Source organism: Hippichthys cyanospilos, chromosome 5, assembly GCF_059441005.1.
Source record: "Hippichthys cyanospilos isolate Australia breed blue-spotted pipefish chromosome 5, RoL_Hcya_1.0, whole genome shotgun sequence".
NCBI lineage: Eukaryota > Metazoa > Chordata > Actinopteri > Syngnathiformes > Syngnathidae > Hippichthys > Hippichthys cyanospilos.
The window spans coordinates 8,408,777-8,428,777 of NC_142373.1; the positions used below are offsets into that span (position 1 = coordinate 8,408,777).

A 20,001-nucleotide genomic window follows, 5' to 3' on the forward strand; every position below is an offset into this window, starting at 1 on the left:
CCTCCAAATTAGCGCGACAGGGTGTGTGCGGTATTTCAGCGTCTGATGAATTTGGAGCTGACGCGGGCGATTCTGCTGCAACCGCATCGATCGCATGCTGTTTGATCAATTCCCAGTCCAATTTTCTCCGCGGTTTTGCCACAGGGAAAGGGTTTGTTTTTTTTTTTCCGGCTCTCCCCCGCGTACTTACGGGCTCTCCTTGCGGACGGATGCCCGCGCCGCGCTTCGTCAACGGCGGTCCGCAGTTAAAATGCCGGCCCTTCCAGAACCAAGCGCGACGGGCGTCAACGCGCGGCGCGCGCGAGGGGTTATACGCAATCAAAATGTGCGTGTTGCAGCAAAGCCTTGTTTTGAGAGACAGAAATACGTAAAACAGCAAGCCCGGGCAGACCCTGCACGCCGGCGTCCGTGCCGCGTTATCTGCCTCACACAAACAGCGGCAGCCTGTCTGTTTATCGCTTTGTCTCGCAGGATTGTTATTCCGCTCACAAGTCAGTCCTCGCCGCGGTCCTTCTCGGCCCCTCCTCCTTAGGTGACTCACGCGCCCGAAAGGGCCATGCCGTCGCGTCTTCAATGGACCTGCCCCTTCCGATAAATGTATCCTAGAGGTCATGACAACGTTGACTTTTGACGGACTCTACAAAAAGCTCGGCTAATAAGACCACGTGCGAGCACCGGTAGCGTTTATAGACGGAACAGACGCTGTAAAACCGCATTGCCCTTGCCGTTATTTGTCATTTGCGAGATATGTCACCCAATTGGAAATAGAACATTCGTTCTTCGGCCGTCAGGACTGAATCAAATCCACGATCGATTACGCTTTGCGCCTTGTGTGAAGAATAGATGAATTCAATACGCATTGGATTTCTCAAACGTGAGATAGGCTGGGATGGCTGCTTTTGTGTCTTTTCCTTTCAATGGCCTTGTGACCGTGATGAGGTGGAACGGAAAATGTACTAATATGCCGGCTCGCCCACAAAGGAGACAATCGTTTTTTTGCTCCCATGTTTACTGTGCTCTTCCACTTTCTCTTTATTCATTTTATCAACAACAATTTACACTGTAGAAGTATCAAACATAAAATTGACATAAGCTATGGCTACCTTTGTACATGGTCACATGAAAACATATATGTAACATAGCATTTCGGGCTGTCGCGTCTGACGTTGGCGTTGTTATCATGTCCTTGGCACTTTAGCAATGACATCACATGGGAAGCACTTCGCCTGACCCTAAATTAAACCTGACGTGCTCAAAATAATCCCAAAAATATTTTATGATTGCTCCTGCGGACTTGTCGATGAGCCCTGGATCACTGAAAAACGTCCGAAAAAGGTCTCTCTCTCTCTCTCTCTCTCTCTCTCTCACTTGCTGCACTCACCACCAAGCATTATAGTTTGGAAGTAACTGGCCAACACCGGCTATTAGAAGCGGTGGTTCCCAACGGTACCGCAGATATCCTCCAAAACACATACGTATATGTATTGTCTAGCTCCTTGTTAGCCGCTATCCCCAAATCGAAAGTCCGAGCCCGGGGAATCTGTGAACCGGTCAGCCATTTTTCCAAACGGACACCATTTTTTTCTAGAACTCCTTCCCGCTACGCCCTGTTTTTAGTTTCTGTCAAAACAGGCGTCGTGATGAAAGTTGCGGTAAGGCCATAAGGGTAACAACAAACGTAACGTCGGTTTTTTTTGTACAGTACCGCAGGCTCGACGTAGTCTTAGAGGGAAGAATCCATCATTGGCTTTAGGCGCGGGAAAAAACGCTGTCCGGCGGTATCCGGGAAACCGGCCAGAAGTTTCCAAATCAGGCGTCGGAGCCAAGCGCTCAGGCGGCCCGAGGCCACTCGGTGACATGCAACAGGTCATTAGGGAGCCATTTCGCCCGCTCGCCGAGCAATCAAAGAGCTTTCAGCGATGATTTCCGCTCCATCAACCCCGGCGGCGCGGCGGCTCGCGCTTGTGAGAACAGGGTCACTGTGCCGGCCCCGGCATTAAGCGGCCTCCCATCTGTTAGTTCTACAGATGCTTCCTGATCCTGTTCCACTGCGACCACTGGTCAGGGAAGAACGGCAACACCTCCATGCCATCCAAGACCACCGTCATCCAGCTCAACCGACGCGTCTCCAGCAACACGGTGGCCTGCGCCGCCCGCGGCTCCAGCGACGCCTTGAAAACTAGCGGCGCGCCGGCCCTCAAGCTGACCACGCCCCCCGAGGTCCTGACCTGAACACCCCAGTGAACGCGAGCGGACACGACGGGAGGCCGCGACGCTGGCCGAGGCTGGTTGCGCTCATCGGTGCCGAGCGGACGGCGGGGGAACACGGACCGGTCGGGGGGCTCGATGTCATTCACGTCAACTTTGTGTTTGTGCGGAGAAGACTTACCATAATTCCCCAAATATAAGATGCGCGCTTTTCCCGAGAAATGAAGGCCAAAAGTATGCAAGGGTGCGTCTTATAAACCCGAACTTCAAAAAAGATGTACCGGTATACAGATATTTTTTTCATATCCGACACGGGACGGGCTGCAGGGCGGAAGTCAGGCTGACTGTTAGCAGCAAGCGCAGCTGACAGCAGCTCATGTTAGCTGAGGTTGTTGCGGCATTATTTCCAAGAAAAGAAGCCAGCAGACTGAACCGCCGTCCGAGTGCATCCTGACAGGAATATTAGTAAAAGCGAGAGGATCGTGCAAAGTTATGACGTCTCCGGCTGATTCAGTTAGGAGTTAAAGAACACGGAAAGCTCTTCCGTTCCACCCCAAAATGAAGGGTGCGTCTTATACGCGGCTGCGTTTATAGTTGGGGGATTACGGTACTTTGTGTCCCGTTACGTATGCATTTTTTCAAGTCTGCTTAATGTGTTCAATGCAAAGTAAATAAACAAATCGCTAAAAAACCAATATGAGCCTATGTAGAGTATTTGGACGCTTGAAGGTTGGACCCCCTCGCGCCCAAGCTGACAGACGACTAACCAAGCAAAACAGTCTTTTGAAGGAGACCTCGTTTTCATCCCTTGTATGTCACGTTGCTGGGAAAAAAAATAATCACTGAAATGTAAACTACCTCCTTATATGGTTATCCACCTTTTGAAAGGCCTTCTATTGCATGGGGCGCCACCCGCGAGTGCGTTGTACCCTCCATCACACTGAACGCACAAGTGGCAGAAACGTCCGTCTGCTCGCGGGCTTTTCCCGACGCAGTTAGGATCCATTCCCGGCTAAAATCGATAAGGGCGGCGCAGCACTCGCGGAGCGCCATCTCCTTCTATTTCCTCGTCACGCGCGTCGGTAGCGGCGCCGTACTGGACGTTTCTTGACATTATCGGATTGACATGTTCTGAGAAACAGCATTTAGGCGAATGAAATTAAAGACATTAGAGAGCGACGTACGACGCGGTGCTGCCCTTACTTACGAACGCCTCTTCTTACCAAAGGTCGGCGGGAAAATATCGTCTCTAGCAACCGGAGGTAATTCATTCGTTGTTGCCATAGAATAATACGTTATCGCAACTAGCGTATCTGTGATGGTTTGGGATGCCTTTTTCTCATTTATTAATACGCGGCCTTGCCCACAAAGGAGGTTTTTTTGCCTTGGCGTTTACTGCGCATACTTTTTTCATCCGCACTTCCCGGCGACAATTTCCACCGTACAACTAAGACGGCGCTTCTCACGTGCATATGCGCATATCACACGGCGGAGAGTACTCAAAGGTGATGTAAAAATGCGTCCGTTGACACCTTCCCACAATTGCGGCGAATGAAACGGCAATGCCTCTGTTTGGAAGCTCTCCGTATTGATGATGGGCGCAGCAAATTGCAGAGCGGAGCTGCTGTTAGGGTGCTTTTAGTGTCCAGGAGAGATAATGACACTGCCTTGCGCAAGCTATACACATACTGTCACTTAAGAGACAACAGCGGCAATTTTAGTCTTAGGGCGCATCCGTCAAGAAAAGAAAGCGCTTTGCGATATATGGCTACGTTGCGGCAGCGCTCGGGAGATTGGTCCATCTCGGCTGGGATGTTAGATGGAGCGCGGCGTGACCGCGCCGCTCCCCGCGCGCGAGCGTGCAAATGGAAAGATAAGGAAAGCGGGGAAACAACGGGATGAAATACTCGCAGCCGGCGACGCCAACAGCGTCCGATCTACCAAACGCGCCTGAATTTCGGCAGGCGCGGCTAACGCTCCCGCTGCGCACTTTGGATGGGTGAATTTGACATCGCTGCTGAATTGCGCTCTAAAAACACCACAGCGTCCTTTAATCACCGCCATTAAATACTGCGTAACTAGCGTAGCGTTTAGCGCAGGGCGAGACGACGTAGCAATGTAAATTGTTTTCAATAAATGAAAAACTGGACTTGTTTTACGATTAATAATAACGTTAAAATTGTGCTTGTACTATTTTGGACAGTATTAAATAAGAATTCTACCTGAAAGTTCATTCATTTGTGCTTTGTTTGGCTTGATCTTTGTTTTTGGCGCCACATCCGGCCGCTATCGCTATTGTATTTTGTAGTGGGGAAAGACTGTTGTCATTTATGCTAATAAGCCCAAAATGAGCTTGTATATGACTGTGATAACATGCTAGCTAATGTTAGCCTGTTATGAAGCGTTTGGTTTGTTTTTGCCAGGTATTTTCCTTTGGTATATGTTGCAAATGCAAAGGTTTCGCCTTGATAAGAACTCATTTGCATCTCGTTCACGTTTCGTATCGAAATGAATAGCATTTGTAATTCAGTTATACGAACGATTTCATCGACGATTTCGTCGATTGAGGGTTTGAGACTCAAGCGAGCTGAGGGCTCCCATTAGTTTGTCGTTAATGGTGAGCTCGTATTTTACGCGCACTTTATCTTTGCCCCCCCGTAGGCAAGGTTTTATCCAGCACGCCGCGTGCATTTTATGCGCGTCCAACGTCCTACATTTTCTCACGTTTTCCGTACTATCCGCGAATCGCTTTATACTGCGGGAAAACTGGAAGTACTTGTTATTCTGACGCCTCATGAATATTCCACACTCCTCCCCCGGCCGAGCCAAGTCGGGCGCGCGCGCGCGCACGCTTATTAGTGTCCGGCCAGTGCGTAGGGGAGGCGCTCACCTGTGAAGCCGGATGAAGGGGGGTTGGGCTGGATGTTGACCCGAGTGTTGCCCTGGATCAGATCCCACAGGCCCCAAATGTATCTGGGGTGGAGGATGTAGAAGGGCTGGTCGGGATGGAACTTGCGGTGTTCCACGTACGGGCTAAACAGGTCGTAGTCCGGACTGGCGTACCACTGACCAGAGAGCGGAAAAGAAAAGCTTCAGCCTGTGACTCGCACGTGGAGGAGCGCGTCAACGTTATCGCTCACGTATGACCGAGGCGGCCGGCGGGAAATGACACTCGGAATCGCTCCAAAACGTTCTCTGCGGCGAAAAACCGATATGAGATCAGAGCGTCGGTGACGGACGAGCCGGCAGGACGCCGCCTCTCTTTCTGTACGCGCCCGTGAAAAACGTCTGGCGGGCGGGCGCCTGCAACGAATGGGTTTTTCCAGCCGCAATCCATCGTGGGAACTGAAGGTCATTTGGAATTCCGAACAAGAGAGCGGGATTATCGTTTCGACCGTTAGCTCATTTCCCCGGCCCGATTCGGGCTTTTCATTCCATCCGAAGAACGGATAATGAATGAGGGGGTGTGCTCTGATGTCGTGAAGGTGAAAAAAAAAAACGTGCCACGCTAACGGTTAAGTGGGCCGGGCTGCAAAATGGGCGAAATTGCTTCGCTGTTCATTTCATGTAGCGCACGCGAGGTCATTTGTCAAAACTCATTTTCAAAACTGTTTTTTCAAGACTTTGTAGTCTGTTTGCTTGTTACCGGGCCTATTTTGCAAATCGGGGGTGTTTGGCCCCTGGGTGTCCGGGGATTTTTCACACAAACGACGATATGATCAAATGGGCCGGTCGCTCAAAAATGACCGTTTGAGCGGACGGGCGCAGCAAACGGCCGCGGCTGCTGGCGGCAGGCGTCGCGCGGCCCGTCAAATCAGATGGTGTAAAAAGAGAGCAAGAATCGTCCTTGGCTTGGAAAGTGAGGCGCAAGGCAGTTGTCTGCGGGGGCGTGGGCGTGGCCGTCTTTTATTAGTCTTTTGCGAGTTCTTTGTGGCCTCTCTCACTTTCAAAGTACAAAAGTTATATTAGTGCTTCCGGCGCTCCGTATAATGACTTTTCTATTTGCGTGGGTGTTTGTGCATAGGCTGCTGCAGCAGAGTTATGACCGTAATTCCTCAAATAGAAGGCGTTCATTTTAGGGTCCAATTCGGCTATTTTCTACACACCAACAATTTGGCAACAGTATCAAAACACAACAAAAGAGAAGAAATCTCATCTTACTAAACTCAATATATTTTCCTGTCTTCATGCAAAAGCGTAATTCAGATTTGCCACATTGCGAGCAGTCGGCGAACGCCCCGTGAAGGTAACGTTGGATGCGCTGGTTTTTCCTTTTCTTCGCCATGCGGTGCCACAAAAAAGTCAATCCCTCCTTACTTTTGGCCTTCATTTTTTGTTTTTTGTTTCGGGACGGGGCGGGGCGGGGCGGGGGGTCATGTTTGGGAAATTACAGCATTTTGTGCCAGGGCTCACCAATGACTCACTTTTTGTCTTCTTTGTCAATGTTTATAAAAAACACTTCTTTAATGTACTTATTGATACATTCATACTTCTTATATAATAAAGCTTTTGAAAGACTTTGAAATACAAGCCTCATCAGCATGAAGCTTGTTTTTATTACGAACACGGAAGGTCGTTTTCTTTTATGTTCGATCAAGCCATTTTATTGACTTCTTTGTGACATTTTCTATTCTTATTATTGTCAACTTGCTAGTGTCCATGAAATGTGAAAATAAAGTTTTAGGAGATTGTCGGCAAAGCATTGATAAAAGCGAGGAAAAACAAAGCTCATTCAATGAAATTTGGCAATTATCATGACCACTGAGAAGCTACACACATCAACCAAAGAACATTTTTAGCAAGCACGTGTGTGTTTTCTACTGATATTAGGACGGTACCGTATTTTCCACACAATAAGGCGCGGCGGATTATAAGGCGCGCATTCAATGAATGGCCTCTTTTAAAAGTGTTATACATTATAAGGCGCATAGAGTAGAAGCTAAAGTAGCGTTACGCATCCGCTAGAAGGGAAGGCTCAGGCTCGAAATGAGGTCAGAGCGCCCGCCGCCGCCGCCGCAGAGTCCCCGCCCGCCGCGGCAGCCGAGTCACCTTGTGCAGGTTGAGCGTGTAGGGCGCGGGGTCCCAGGCCACCAAGGTCACATTCTTGTAAAGAGGGCTGGTCTGGAAGCGATGCTTTGGACTCGCCATGACCTGCGGAGGTGATCGCACGTGCTTTGAGCGAGCGCGAGAGTAGCTCTGCTCGCAGCCGTAAGGCCCTGCTGCGTTTGATTCTATTTTGAAGCATCACCAGTTGATCATTGGAATTCCTGTCCTCACCATTGAGTTGATGATGCGTATGGTGGTCTTGTTGCCCACGTCTTTCTGGTAGCCCTCGGTGGGCGCCGCGTTGAACCTCAGCACGGCGTCGTGAGCGTCTGCAATCACGCGCACAAGTCATCCCGTCACGCGCTTTTTTTTTTTTTTTATGATCCGGCACTTTTGGAGAGTGCCATTGGTGTTATCGTGAAATTATTTTGAATTTTGGAAGCATGTATCAAAGTGCAATTGAAAACGATAATTCGGTTGCTGAAATTAGAATACTTGAAATTTCTGACTTTTTTTGTACCATTAGCAAAATCTCTTATATATATATATCTATATTGCATTTGGTGTCACGCTGAGGCATGCCGGTTAGAGGAGTGCGGGATGCGGAAAAGGCGAAACCAATAAAATGCAGGGCAGATGGGCTTAAGTGGGGGGGATTTAATGACAAAAAAGGCTGGGTTGAAAGAAACGAAGAATACAAAGTACAACCAAAAAGGCTAAACTGAAACTACTGGGGGGCAACAAGGAACGGGGGGCAGCACGGGAATGACTGGTACAAGGAGCATGAGACGAGGCAGCGGGGGAAAGACGAACAATGACCCGACGAGGGACGCGGCAAAACACTGGGGCTTAAGTACTAACAGAACTAATTGAGACGCAAAACACCTGGGAACAACAAGGGGCGGGGAAACTGGAGGAAACACGCGGGCGACAGGTGAGGTTAATTAGTGATGACACGCGGGGGAAACACAGAGAACCTAGAACTGAAAACTACGCAAGCCAAAAACCCACAACAAAAGACAGATCATGACATTTGGCTACGATTGATATTGAGCGGACACGCACCCTCAAACGTTTCATAATATCCAAGTTCCACAATCACGTCGCAAAACTGCCCTCTAACGGTCAGTCACGGTAACACAGGTAGATCCTGCCGGACCTCCTCATTTCCTTGGGCCCTATTTAAATGAGGTCCATCAAAAAGAGCATCAAACGAGCTTACTTTATTTTCCGGCCCAACGAAAAGAATATACTGCATACTAATCAAAATTATAAATATATGTGAACGTATTGATATATGAACATGTGAAAATTAAATCTTTTAGGTCCAGTGTACAAATTGATATATTAACGTCCTTTTTGACATGTCTAATAACAACAAATATTTAAACATGAACACATTGTAATACTAACATCACTTAATTGCAGATAAAAGCCATATCATTAAGAACAAAAACAATGCAAAATATGATACGGTGTATCGTTAAATATCAATTTTAAAGATAAGTACGCGATGAGTCCGACGCAGTGGAATCAAATCAATACACTGAAATGCGTTACTGTCACCGTGTGGCGAGCACAAAGTACAGCAGCTTCAGATTATTAATAATAAAAATAAGTGTATAATACTACTAATATCAATAATAATGAATGTGACTTAGTCTAAAATACAAGATAAAGAGCTAACTGAATCAAATAGTCTCCTCCAAAAGTGTAGTTGATGTGTGTGCGTGCGACACACAGCAGCTTCCTGTTTGTGGGCTATGGGCTGGGGACCCATCTTGCCCGCTGCTTCATTTCGACTGCGTCGACACCTGAGCCTCTGGCTGTCGAAAAGACGTAGGCGCGTTGGACAATTCGTATGAGCGCCGCTGGAAATGGTGTTGACTGAATTGTACGACTCGAACTCGGAACGAGTTTACGAAATGAAAAGTCGACGCTATTCGTATTAAGTACGGTGTTATACTGCCCCCTGGTGGCCAAGGCTCACGCGCCAGCAGGGTAGTCGGCGGTGCATTATTCTCCTCAGGAAAACAAACATTTCATCAGGAAAGCTCAACTTTAAAGCCCACTTGGTCATTTGGAGAGTCGGCCGCTATGCGCATGCGTAGCCTTCATTAAAAGGCTTAGGATTTGTTGGTGGCTCCGGACGTCTTTCCATTTGTTCTTTGGTTTTGCTGCAATACGGCTCTTTCATCATTTGGGCTTGCCGACTGCCGCTTTGGCTAGTTTCATCATTCGCGTGAACGATACACTCCTCGGAGTGTGAGTCATAACGGATGATTTCATAAGCAAATACGTTATTTAAAAGGCATCGCACAGGTGTCGGCTTTCGGGCCTTTCAAGGCCTTTTCGCTTGTTTGTTGTTTTTTTAAAGTACGCGCAGCAGCCACAATCAATATCAAGTGGACGGACTGCGTGATCTTCATCCCGACACAAACATGCGTTATGCATTCAGGAGTCAAATTCAAAGAGGCTGGAAGTGGTGTCGAGATAGCAGAAGGGGGACTGGCCAACACCCCCTCCCCAATCCCTCCTCGCCTCCTTTCCTTTTTCCTCAGCCATCTGTCACCGATTTCACACTGTCTACTTCCCTCCAGGTTGTCAAGCTCCCCCATCTTCTAACTAGCGTGTGTGCGCGTGTGTGCGCGTGTGTGCGCGTGAGGCTCACTCGCTGCGCGTTGCGAGAGTTTGAACTCTTTGCAGCATAGGTGTGGAACTCCGGTCCTGGGGGGACTGCGTGCTTTGCGGGTTTCTCTCGCCAACACGCCCGATTCGAACGATGAGCTTATTAGCAAGCTCTACGGGAGCTTCAAAAAGATCTTCCACGAGGCTTCGAGTACATGCGGGATACCGCCGCTATCGTAGCGGTTGGCCCTCCAGGACCGGAGTTCCGCACCTGTGCTTTGCAGTAGAAAAGTGTAGCGCGTCGTATTGTAGCATTGGCGTTTTATGATCATCTACTCATCTCACGTAGCGGAGTACGGCATCCCAAAAACTGTAAGAGCTCTCATGCGTGATTGTTGTCGTTGGTGTCAGCAAATCACCTCCACCACTTCCTGTTGGCCAGACCGCAGCGACAGACGCCACAACTACGTGACGTCGCACTTCCTCGCCCTACGTTTCTGTTTTTCCAGATGTTAGCATGCAGCTCACATTTTCATTCTAAACCATGCGGCCAAAATAACGCGCTCAAAGGGATCAAGATAAGGCTTCCAGATGTGGAGAACCTCAAATTTTAAATCTCCTGTAAGTCGCCTCGCCTCCCAGCGTCCCAAAGAGGGGTTGAAAGGGCAAAGCGGCCCACTCACCGATCTCCTCGCCCAGTCCCGATTGCAGGATGGCGCCGGCCGAGGCCACCACGGCGCAGGTGGCGAAGCCGCCCCCGGGCCGGGACCCGCGCAGCCGCTCCAGGGGGAAGGAGGGCACGACGCGGGCCCATCCCAAGGAGGAGAAGGGCTTCTCCGACCCGTCCAGCGTGCTGAGGCGGGCCTGAGCCTTCATCTGGCACAGCAGCTGCTCGGCGCTTTGAGAGGCCCGGCGGGGCCCCTTGTAGGCCACGTGGTGCTTGTTGGCCTTCATGTACTCCATGCGGGCCCGCTGCAGCCTGGGGTCCAGCATGTCGGCCGACAAGCGCCCCTGCCACATGCGCTTCAGCAGCGACGCCGACTTGGGGGCGGGCCCGGATCGGGCCGCCGCCCGGCTTCTTATCCCGTTTGCCTCCGCTCGGTCCGCGTCTCCTTCCTCGTCTTCCCGGGGGGCGAGCGGGCCCGCCTCGCGACTTTCGACCGGCGGGTCCGAGCGAGAGCCCGCGTTCTCCGCGCCGAAGGGAGTCGGGGGGTCGGCGTCGTCTCGGCGGCCGCTCTCCGGCGAGGTCGGCGCGGAGCCGGACGCCGGCGCGGCGTTCTGCTGATGGGAGGCCTGGATGGAGGCCAGGCGGCGGGTGTCGGGGTGCTGGGAGAGCGGGGAGCCGGCCGAGGCGGGCGACTTGTCGGCGCGGGCGTCCAGGAAGTAGGAGAACAGGGCCAGGAAGACCACCACCCAGGCCAGCATTCCCAGCAGCACCAGTCTCCTCCACTGCCTCATGCTGGACTTCATTAGCGAGCGGGGCTCCGGGGGCCGGGTGGGGGGCCGCTGCTCGGCCCGGACGCCAGCTGGGGGCCTGGAGGACAAACAGGCATCGTCAGCGAGGAGGACCTGCTTTGCTTGTCCGCCCGCACGTGTTTTTGATTAGCTTGGCGCCCAGTACAAGGCGTTTGCGTTCATTTCATTTGATATTCAATCGTCAAAGCGTTGGCGACGCTTCAGTGAATCCATCTTTTTCCTTGCAACATGCCTCTGGTTCATTTCACCACAAATACTTGAAGACAAGATGCGCGGCATCCGTGTTTCGCCACGTTTAGGATTGTTTGTATTTGCCAAAGGACCGCAATCAATTCGTAGCAACCTTAGCTAACACCAGCTGCTTTTAGCTGCAACAGGCAAAGGCTGCTAACAGATGTCAACCCTCTAGCTTAGCCCATTAAAGTAATTAGTGGAAGTAAGAATGCAGCCCATATAAAAATGAAGAAATGTACCTCAAATTATGGCTGCCGGATCAATCTTCCTCAAACGGCGTCGGGAAAAAAAACAAACAAAAAAACGTATCTTTATGTTTCCGGGTGCGTCCGCACCCATACTTTTTGGGGGGTAAAAAATGCGTCTTATATTGCGGGAATTACGGTAATCCCCGGATGGATACCGGGCCGCGGACCGGCGGTGGAGGACCTCCGTTCTACCGCGCGAAGCAAAGGAAAGGAGTCAGCGAAGCTTTAAATATACATTGGCGCACTGCGATCTATGTAGCCAAAGCTAATTAGAAAAAGATGGTCTTTTGACGCGAGATAGCTTTTTCACAGATGCGGCCAGATGGGGGGCGGGGCCTCTCGTAATTCCAGCTTCCCGTCGGTCCTGCCGGGACCGGCGGCCGAAAGGCGTAACCCCCCTCCCCCCAATCTCCTTTGGAGCCCCGCGTTCACATCCTCGCGCACGTACGCCTCCTCGGCCGCAAGGGAGGCCGAAGGTCGAGCGTCCACCCGAGTCCAGTTCCAGGAAAACAGCCGGGAGCAACTGGGCCAAAGAGTAGCCGTCGCGGGGAAGGCTTCGGACGCGCGTATCTCAAAGCCACGTGCTCGACGGGAGCTGCAAGAAGAAAATATTCGAACGTCCCACAATCCCACGCTCTCTTCAACAAATAGAAATTGCGCTTGGGAAGCCCGCCGCCGGCCGTCGTCTTGCCATTCACTCGCATGATCCATTTAATGATTGTACATTTTGCGAGCTCGTACGCAGAAACCACGCGTCCGCTTTCTGCGGCGCTTCTCCTATCGGCGGCCGGTCCCAGGCGGGGTACGCTCCCGACGCCCTATCGGCGGATCGCGGGGGCAGGTTCGCGGCCTGACCCCGGTCGGGAGGACGCGGGACTTCCCGGGATGCAAACCGGGAAAGCGGTCATTCCGTCGCAGTCGTCGCTGCGTAAAAAGCCAGGCGGCGTTCCTACGGGGGCGGTCTCCGCCGATGGCCTTTCCATCCATACGTCGCGAACGGAGGGGCCGCCCTCCGAGCCGAGCAATCGCGCAAAAGGAAAAAAATGCTTTTTTTCAGGGGGAAACTTTTCCACGACTTGTTCCAGCAACGTCCCGTGTCCTCATCCTCCTCCCCGCGCCGGATGATAGCGGCCTCGCGTAATCATCAAAATGACGCCACTTACACCTGTAGCCTGCACTCCGGAAATGTTTGGGCCGCACTTTCTGTCGGCGGCTTAACCCTTCGGCCCGCCGTCCGCAAGCTAGCTCGCCTTCCGCAATTTCTAGTAGCGCGGAAATGTATCGATAATATGTTGCAGGTCCTTCAAAGTATCACCCCGCAGCGCCTTTACCGGAACGACCGCGGCGGAGGTGACGGCGCCAAAGTCGACTTGGGGGACCGCTAAGTGATCCAACGGGCCTGAGGGAATACGTCGGCTTCGCCGTCTTCAGGGCATCCGCTTTGCCGGCACCGAGCCTTGGTGACGGACGCATCAATATGCGCCTCTTAAAAGTCCACTTTTAAAAAAGGCTTCTTATTTTTTGTCCAAAAAGGAAAAATATCTTGCGTAGCAAAAGAGATGTTAAGAAAAGGACGCTTCTTTTAAGATTCTTCTTCAATGAGGAAACGATAGCAAAACCAAAATCGATTATAACAGAGAATTAAGTATTTAGGCTTGTTTAGAATTAGAAATATTTTTGGGTATGTCTTATTTTAAGATTACAGATTTGCGTGGGTGTCATTTTGCGAAAAACCTTTTAAGAAAATTTGTCTCGGAAAGTCTAAATCTAGCAAAAGTCTGAAGTTTTAAACGAATGAGAAAATATGACTTCAATTTTACAGTATATTAGGACCATTTGCTTCCATCTAGGCTTAAATGAGGAAAAAACGTTTTTTAAGCAATATTTGGACAAATTTAAAAAGATTTGTCAAATTTGAATTCATACTTTTTTCCATTTACAAGCGTTTACTATTTGCTTGAATTTGATTTGCGACTTAACTCAAGAATCGAGTTTTTGCACTGAAATGTTTCCTAATATTAGAGAAAAAGTCATAAATTGACTTTTTCTAGGCAAGAAAAAAATTCTTACCCCATGGTCAGATCATTTTGCTTAGAAGAACATTTGCCCGATTTTTTTCCCATTTCTTTTCTCGTTTTTCATCTGTCCGTTTTTGCAGCGTAGCAATCAAAGAATACTTGCAGACAAGTGCAAAAGTCATCCCGCCAATTTCTCCGAAAGGAAAGAAAAAAAAACTGTTCCAGACCTCAGAAGTAAATGTGCACACATTGTGTTGACTAAAACCCTGCCCCTGCCCTTGTTCTTCATGAAGTATTGAAGACTCCGAGTGGAGCTCTTAGCCCGCGTGTCCCAAAATAAAGCTTGGATGTTGGCGGTTGACAAACAAGCAACACAAGCGCGCAGGAATGAACGCGTGCGTGCGCGCACATGCGGCGGCGGCGGCGGCGGCGGCGGGGCTCTTCCGCAGTCGCGAGAACAAACGCAAGATTTCAGACAACACGCGCTCAACGAGTGCCTCCGCTTCTACGGCCAAAGCGAAAGGGATGGAATCCCACAAATGCCGCCGGGCCCTCGGCAAGATACCGGCTGCTGCAGGATGCAGCAATACAACAGACAGAGCCGGTCGAAAAAGTTGGACCGAGGCCCATCTGACATAACCGCCGTCCCGGCAAGCTTGACGACGGATCAAATCCTCAATTCGCTGCTTGTTTTTTTTTCAGCGTTCCCGTCACTCGCGGGCAAAGGGGCAAAAAGTCAGAGCGCGCCGGCAAGCGCGCCATCCGTGCCTACCTTCCTAAAACGGGAGGTGACCAAAAAAACGTCCCGAAAACGTACCTTCATTTTGCTCAAGCGCCTTCCTTTAGCAGGCGCAGATGAATAACCGGATGAAATGTGAATCAGCGCAGGGATGCTGGAAGCGGACGAGCGACATCAAAGCTTCCTTACCGACTGAGCGGCTGCCGCTTCGCTGACTGTGTCATCCCTTAATGAAATTCCGGCCCGCGTTGAAGGCCGGGCGGGGGCCAGCTTCCACCCTTAAGTAGCGGTTCCCAGAGGCCCGGTGGCGGTTCGCGGGCCGCGCCCCAAAGCGCGAGGTTTTGGAAGCGCTTTGCTTGATCCTCTAACGCTGCTCGGTTTGGCTCCGCCTTCGTCTTTCGGCTGCCGCCCGTATGACGTTTTGCAAACGGCTTTTTTTCCCTTTGCTATATATATATCTTACTATATATATCTTTATATATCTTCGCACAGGCGAAGGTTTTTTGACGTTTTGTATGGCAAGGAATTTGCACTTCATGATCGTTTTACTCAATGTCATTTTTGTACATTTTCAGGCGGCAGCCTCAAAAGCATTTGAGACCCAAGCGAGTTGAGGGCTCGCATTCGCTCGTCGTTGACGTGCGTTTCACATTCGCCACTTGAATTAGTTTTGTACGTCGCCATTTGGGTAGAGCGCGCGGATCGGGAGGACAGAAGAGCTACGCTCACGTCGGGAGAATGGCATCCCGATTCGAAAAAGAAGGTCGATCGGATGAAAAAACAGGCCGGGAAACGTTCGAGCCCGCGGAGCGCATCGGTCCCGGCGACAGACAGCTTTTCACCATGCCGGCGGCAAGGACCAACGCGGGGAAGGCCGCCACGCGCCGCCTCGCGTTACGGCCCATAAATCCCGCCGAGGGAGGGGGGACGTCCCCGGCGGGCCGCCGTTTGATGTGAGCCGGTGGAGAAAGACCGCTCGGAGTTCGACTCCACTTTGGCTCCGACGCGAAGAGTAATTAGCGTTTCTTTGGTTTCGGGTCGTCGAGGTGGTTGACGTGGCGACCTCCGGATGAAAGCGCCCTTTGATGTCAGGGCGTAGCTTCCGTGCAAGAGAAATCAATCTCTCTATTTTAGAAGGTACTTTTACTGGTTAGGCTTGAGGGTGAGCTGCTGGATCCTGCCCCGACCCACTTTAGGTGTGAGGCGTGGGTCCACCCTCAACAGCTGGCCGGCTAATCGCAGGGCTCAAAGAAAAAAAAAAACAACAACAGGGTCCAAATGGCTCTATTGTATTGTAAACTATATATGCAATATACACCGTCAACTCAATCGCACCGTCCTTCCTCACTACAAAATGTAATATCAACAGTGGCCAAGGGCGGCGCCAAAAAAACAAAGATCAAGCCAAACAAAGCACCGATGAATCAACTGTTAAAGGGGCAGTGTGTGAGATTGACCGTTTTCATTCAAAAGAAAAAAATTCAACGATTGTAAAAAACTTGCAAATGAATGTGTTCTTAATGACCACCGGTATGTTTTAAATCTAGTCATAGGTCTAGTTGTCGTGAAAGGAAAGTCCACGGGGGGGGGGGGGGGGGGGGGGGGGGGGGGGTTATATGTCTCAAATTCATAAGTGTTGCAGCTCCCGGTGTTGTCTCGTCTGTGGACACGGGGTGAAAACGTTAAAGTTTGCCCAGCCCTGCCCTTTAACCTACGTGAACCCATGACGCCAAACGCGGACCGCCAAACGCGGACCGGGATCAGCAGCCTATTAAGGACTTAGCGCACCGCTATGATACACAATAAGCCGCTCGCACGTTTAAGAAGCTCAAACGTAAGCGGCCGAGGCACAAACGCTCGCCGGCCACAACTTCCCGTAGACGCAGCCTCGAGAATGAACGCAACAAAACCAATCCGCTTTTAATGGTCGACATGTATTTACTGGCGCTCCAACCGTGGGAGGTTCCTATTGGAGCCAGGTCTTTCCTTTGCTACATTGGTTCAAATATCGCTGCCTGTTGTCACGTTGTCGACGGCCGTCGAAAAGTCTACGCGCCTTTAACGATTCCGATTGCCTTGAGTTTCCCGATTGAAAAGTTGCGAAGACGACTCTTGTTTGCATCAGGGTGATTTTCGAGCTCCCGCGGCGCTTCGTTCCAAGAGACGCCTGGTAAAAGAAGACTAATTGGCGTGGAAGTAGGCGCCAATCGAGATCCGGGAGGGAGGGAGGGAGGGGCGCAGCTGCTTCTGATGATCGGCTGCGTTTGAAGCTCACGTACTGTAACTGCTCCTTTGGTCAGTTAGCCGCCATCTGAAATCGCACCTTCACCTTCCCGCAGTGCCCCCCCCCCCCCGAGAAGGAGAAGGAGGTCTCGCGTAAAACACCTTTGACGGCGGTCATTCATTGCAGGCCGACTTCCTAATCAGGCCGCTGGATCGGCGCCTAACCATGTTATCAGGTCACGGCCGGCCGCAATTATGCATTTCATTAGTCGCGATGCTTGGAGCCCGACCGCTTCGGCGCCGACGTCCTTTTTCAGCCGCTCCTTTACAGCGCGGCGGCCTTATGAACCGGGGCCGCCTCGCCCGCATCGCACTTCTTAGCGCCGTCGTTTGAACCCGACCGAATGATCCGGTTTAGGACGGTCCGGCCGGGTGAGAAATAACTGCGCTTTGATTTGATTCAAAGCGGCTCAAAATCCCAAACTAGCAATGGAAGGAATTCAAGTTCACGCAACGAAACGGAAGTGATCGTGCTAATAAATGATCAAAGTCAGGGAGCAGCCGCTTGAGGGTTTGCAAAGGTGAAGTTGCCCACCTAAAAGCACGGGTATCAGACTAAGTCCGGGGCCCTCCGTATCCTTTTGCCTTATTATGCAAAATGCTCATTTGACTTGAGTTTTCTGGCTGAAATAGCAAATTAGCAAGTCGTGCTCAACTTTGAAAAATGAGCGGGGAAAAAACAGGCAAATGTCTTTTGCGGACTCGGGCCCTCCTGTGAGGAGCTTGCAAATCCTCCCTGCGCCTGCGCGGGTTTTCCAACGAAATGGCGTATTGCGCACCCTCGGGTGTGTTTGTGAGTGTCAAGGCATGTTTGTCTCTGCGTGCCCCGCCTCCCGCCCCTGACAGCTGGGACAGGCCCCTACACACCTGTGACCCGCCTGAGGATACGCAGCTAAGAAAACGGACGGACGGAAGTTACAATTTACACGTTAGTCACGTATTTGGCTTTTGAGTCAGGCCCGTTATCCCAAGTGTTAGGGTAAGCCGTGCCAACGGTCGTGAATGAGTCAAAAAAAAAAAAGATCCGTTGCGAAACGTGTCGCTCGACTGGCGGCCGTGCGAGGTTATTCGAGGCGCGGCAATTTGGAGCTTAACAATTGGTACGAATCGCGTGGAGTCGGAAATGTTTTCGTACGAGCACCGCTGGAAATTGTCTTGGAAACGTGCGAGCGCAAGCTATCGGCGATACCGCTCTCGTTTGCGCGACTACTACGTCTTTGCGTCGATCTCTCCGTTGGATCCGTCCATCCCGGCCTTTTTGCGCCCAAGGTTTTTGGCGCCGTGGCCGGCCGCCGTCGATATTACGTTTTGTAGCGAGGGCCGACGGCGCGGCTTCGCTCGCAGTCGTCGGTCTCTCTTTGAACCGTGGCCCGCGACTGTCTGGAAGTTGTCCTTTCTTTAGCAAGTTTTGAAATCGGGTAAAAACAGTTGAAAAGGGAGATTGAAATTCTACAAATTGCAGCATCTTAAAAGTTGAAGACAACTTGCAAGCTTGTTTTTTTTTAGCCAGAAAGCTGAAGTCCAACGGGGCATTTCGTGGGCCGCGTACAAGGATCCGGCGGGCTGGGTCCGGCCCCCGAACCTTGAGTTTGATACCTGCGGCTTATCCTGTCCGCGTCTCGTACGTCTGCCACGTCTCTACTTGTATCTCATCCCTTGAACAAAGCACGCGGTTGCCGTGGTTAGCAATTTGCTGTGATTTGATGACTCCCAGGCAAACACACATTTACGTTCAACATATTTGGATATTGTAGGCCAGGGAAGGTGCGGGCGCCCCCCACCCCCACCCCCACCCCTCACGAGCTTTGCATATTATGATTTAAAAGGCTGGAATTGACCCAACGTGCACGCGCTCCCGGTGTGGGAATGCAGCTTGCTGCGCGCGACCGGGGACAAAGACCTCGTGCACAACGCGCAATTTATTCCAAGCGTATTGTTTTGCTCGCGTCTGATGAAATGACGCCTTTTGCGGCCGGGAGGGCGTGCAGACAGATGCTCTCTTCGCGCACGGGCATGCAGCCGATTGAACGGGAAGAAGAGGAGCCGGCGGGTGTCGGAACGACAAGAAAAAAAAGAGCTTACCTAAAAAGCGCTATGGGGGGTGGGGTGGGGAGGGGGTGCCGCCACGATCTTGGGGGGGCTTAGCTTTTGCCTCCGCGGATACCGGTCCAGGATCCGCGTTGTCTATCCGTCACATATTTGCTGCTGCCGCCGCCGCCGCCGCCGCTGCTAATGCTGGAGCCTCTTTTCTTTTTTCTCTCTCGCTCTCTTTTCTTTTTGCCGTGCACACCAGCGTGAAAGGGGCGGAGCCGCCGAAGATCTGCACAAAGCTACGCGCCGGGCGAGGGAGGGGGGCGGGCCGCTTGAGTAACCGGGGGTGTTAATCATCCCGTTCGGGAAATATAGGAGAAAATATAAGTGTTTTTCCCCTCAATCTATTGGAATGGAAAAATCAAATCGTCTGGGAGGAAGGAGTCTGGGCCCGGAGTTGCTAGTGTCACCTCTTTAACCCCTGGATGGCTGGGGAGTTTTCATTCATCCGGCCTTATTGCCGCCCGACTTGATCTGACTGCCAAAGGGTCATAACATGGTCAAATATTCATATATTTTTACTTTCAACCCCTCAAAGTGTGTGTATAATCACCTATACGTACAAAAAAAAACATGAAAAGCGAGTTTGAAAACATCCGGTTTTCAACATGTCCAAAAGTGACGATGTTTCAGATTTTTAAGGGCAGTAAAAGAGCTCGACGCGGGCTACTTTTGGCACCACTGGGGTGTACCTCCAGATCTCCCATTTGCAAAGAACGGAGAAGGGACGGCATATTGAAAGTCCGCACGTTTTAACAAGCTATGCAATATTTTAGCTACATCGACTCCCGCGACGCAAAGTTGGCGCTATTCGTCGTGGGAAAGATCCGGGAACTGAAGCGGGAAAGCTTTTATGTAGCCGCGTGGAAGGCAACGCCTAGCATAACATCCGCATATTCCCGACTGCAACACGGGATAGCTGTTTGCTCACAAAATGAACATTCTTAGAAACGAAGCAGCCTTGGAATATATATGTAAATATACGCGGGATGCCACCGGACATTTGGGGGGGTTGAAAGTAAACATATAC

At 51.1% G+C, this 20,001-nt stretch overlaps 2 protein-coding genes across 3 annotated transcripts in view; one reads left to right on the top strand and one right to left on the bottom strand.

Annotated features, from left to right (window-relative positions):
- tmtops2b (teleost multiple tissue opsin 2b) overlaps window positions 1-2,903 on the top strand; it is a 20,646-nt gene extending 17,743 nt beyond the window's left edge. For both annotated transcript variants that reach the window (XM_088414841.1, XM_088414843.1), the window contains exon 5: window positions 2,020-2,903. In XM_088414841.1, the coding sequence (XP_088270967.1) occupies window positions 2,020-2,232 (213 nt within the window). In that variant the 3' untranslated portion in view covers window positions 2,233-2,903. The remainder of the gene's footprint in view (window positions 1-2,019) is intronic.
- Window positions 1-19,155, bottom strand: part of st6gal2a (ST6 beta-galactosamide alpha-2,6-sialyltranferase 2a) — a 25,370-nt gene extending 6,215 nt beyond the window's left edge. The window contains exons 1-5 of the mRNA XM_088414838.1: window positions 18,963-19,155; window positions 10,566-11,416; window positions 7,486-7,583; window positions 7,258-7,359; window positions 5,099-5,273 (exon numbers count right to left, since the gene is read on the bottom strand). Coding sequence (XP_088270964.1) covers window positions 5,099-5,273; window positions 7,258-7,359; window positions 7,486-7,583; window positions 10,566-11,352 — 1,162 coding nt within the window. The 5' untranslated portion in view covers window positions 11,353-11,416; window positions 18,963-19,155. The remainder of the gene's footprint in view (window positions 1-5,098; window positions 5,274-7,257; window positions 7,360-7,485; window positions 7,584-10,565; window positions 11,417-18,962) is intronic.
- Between the last annotated feature and the right edge of the window lie 846 nt (window positions 19,156-20,001).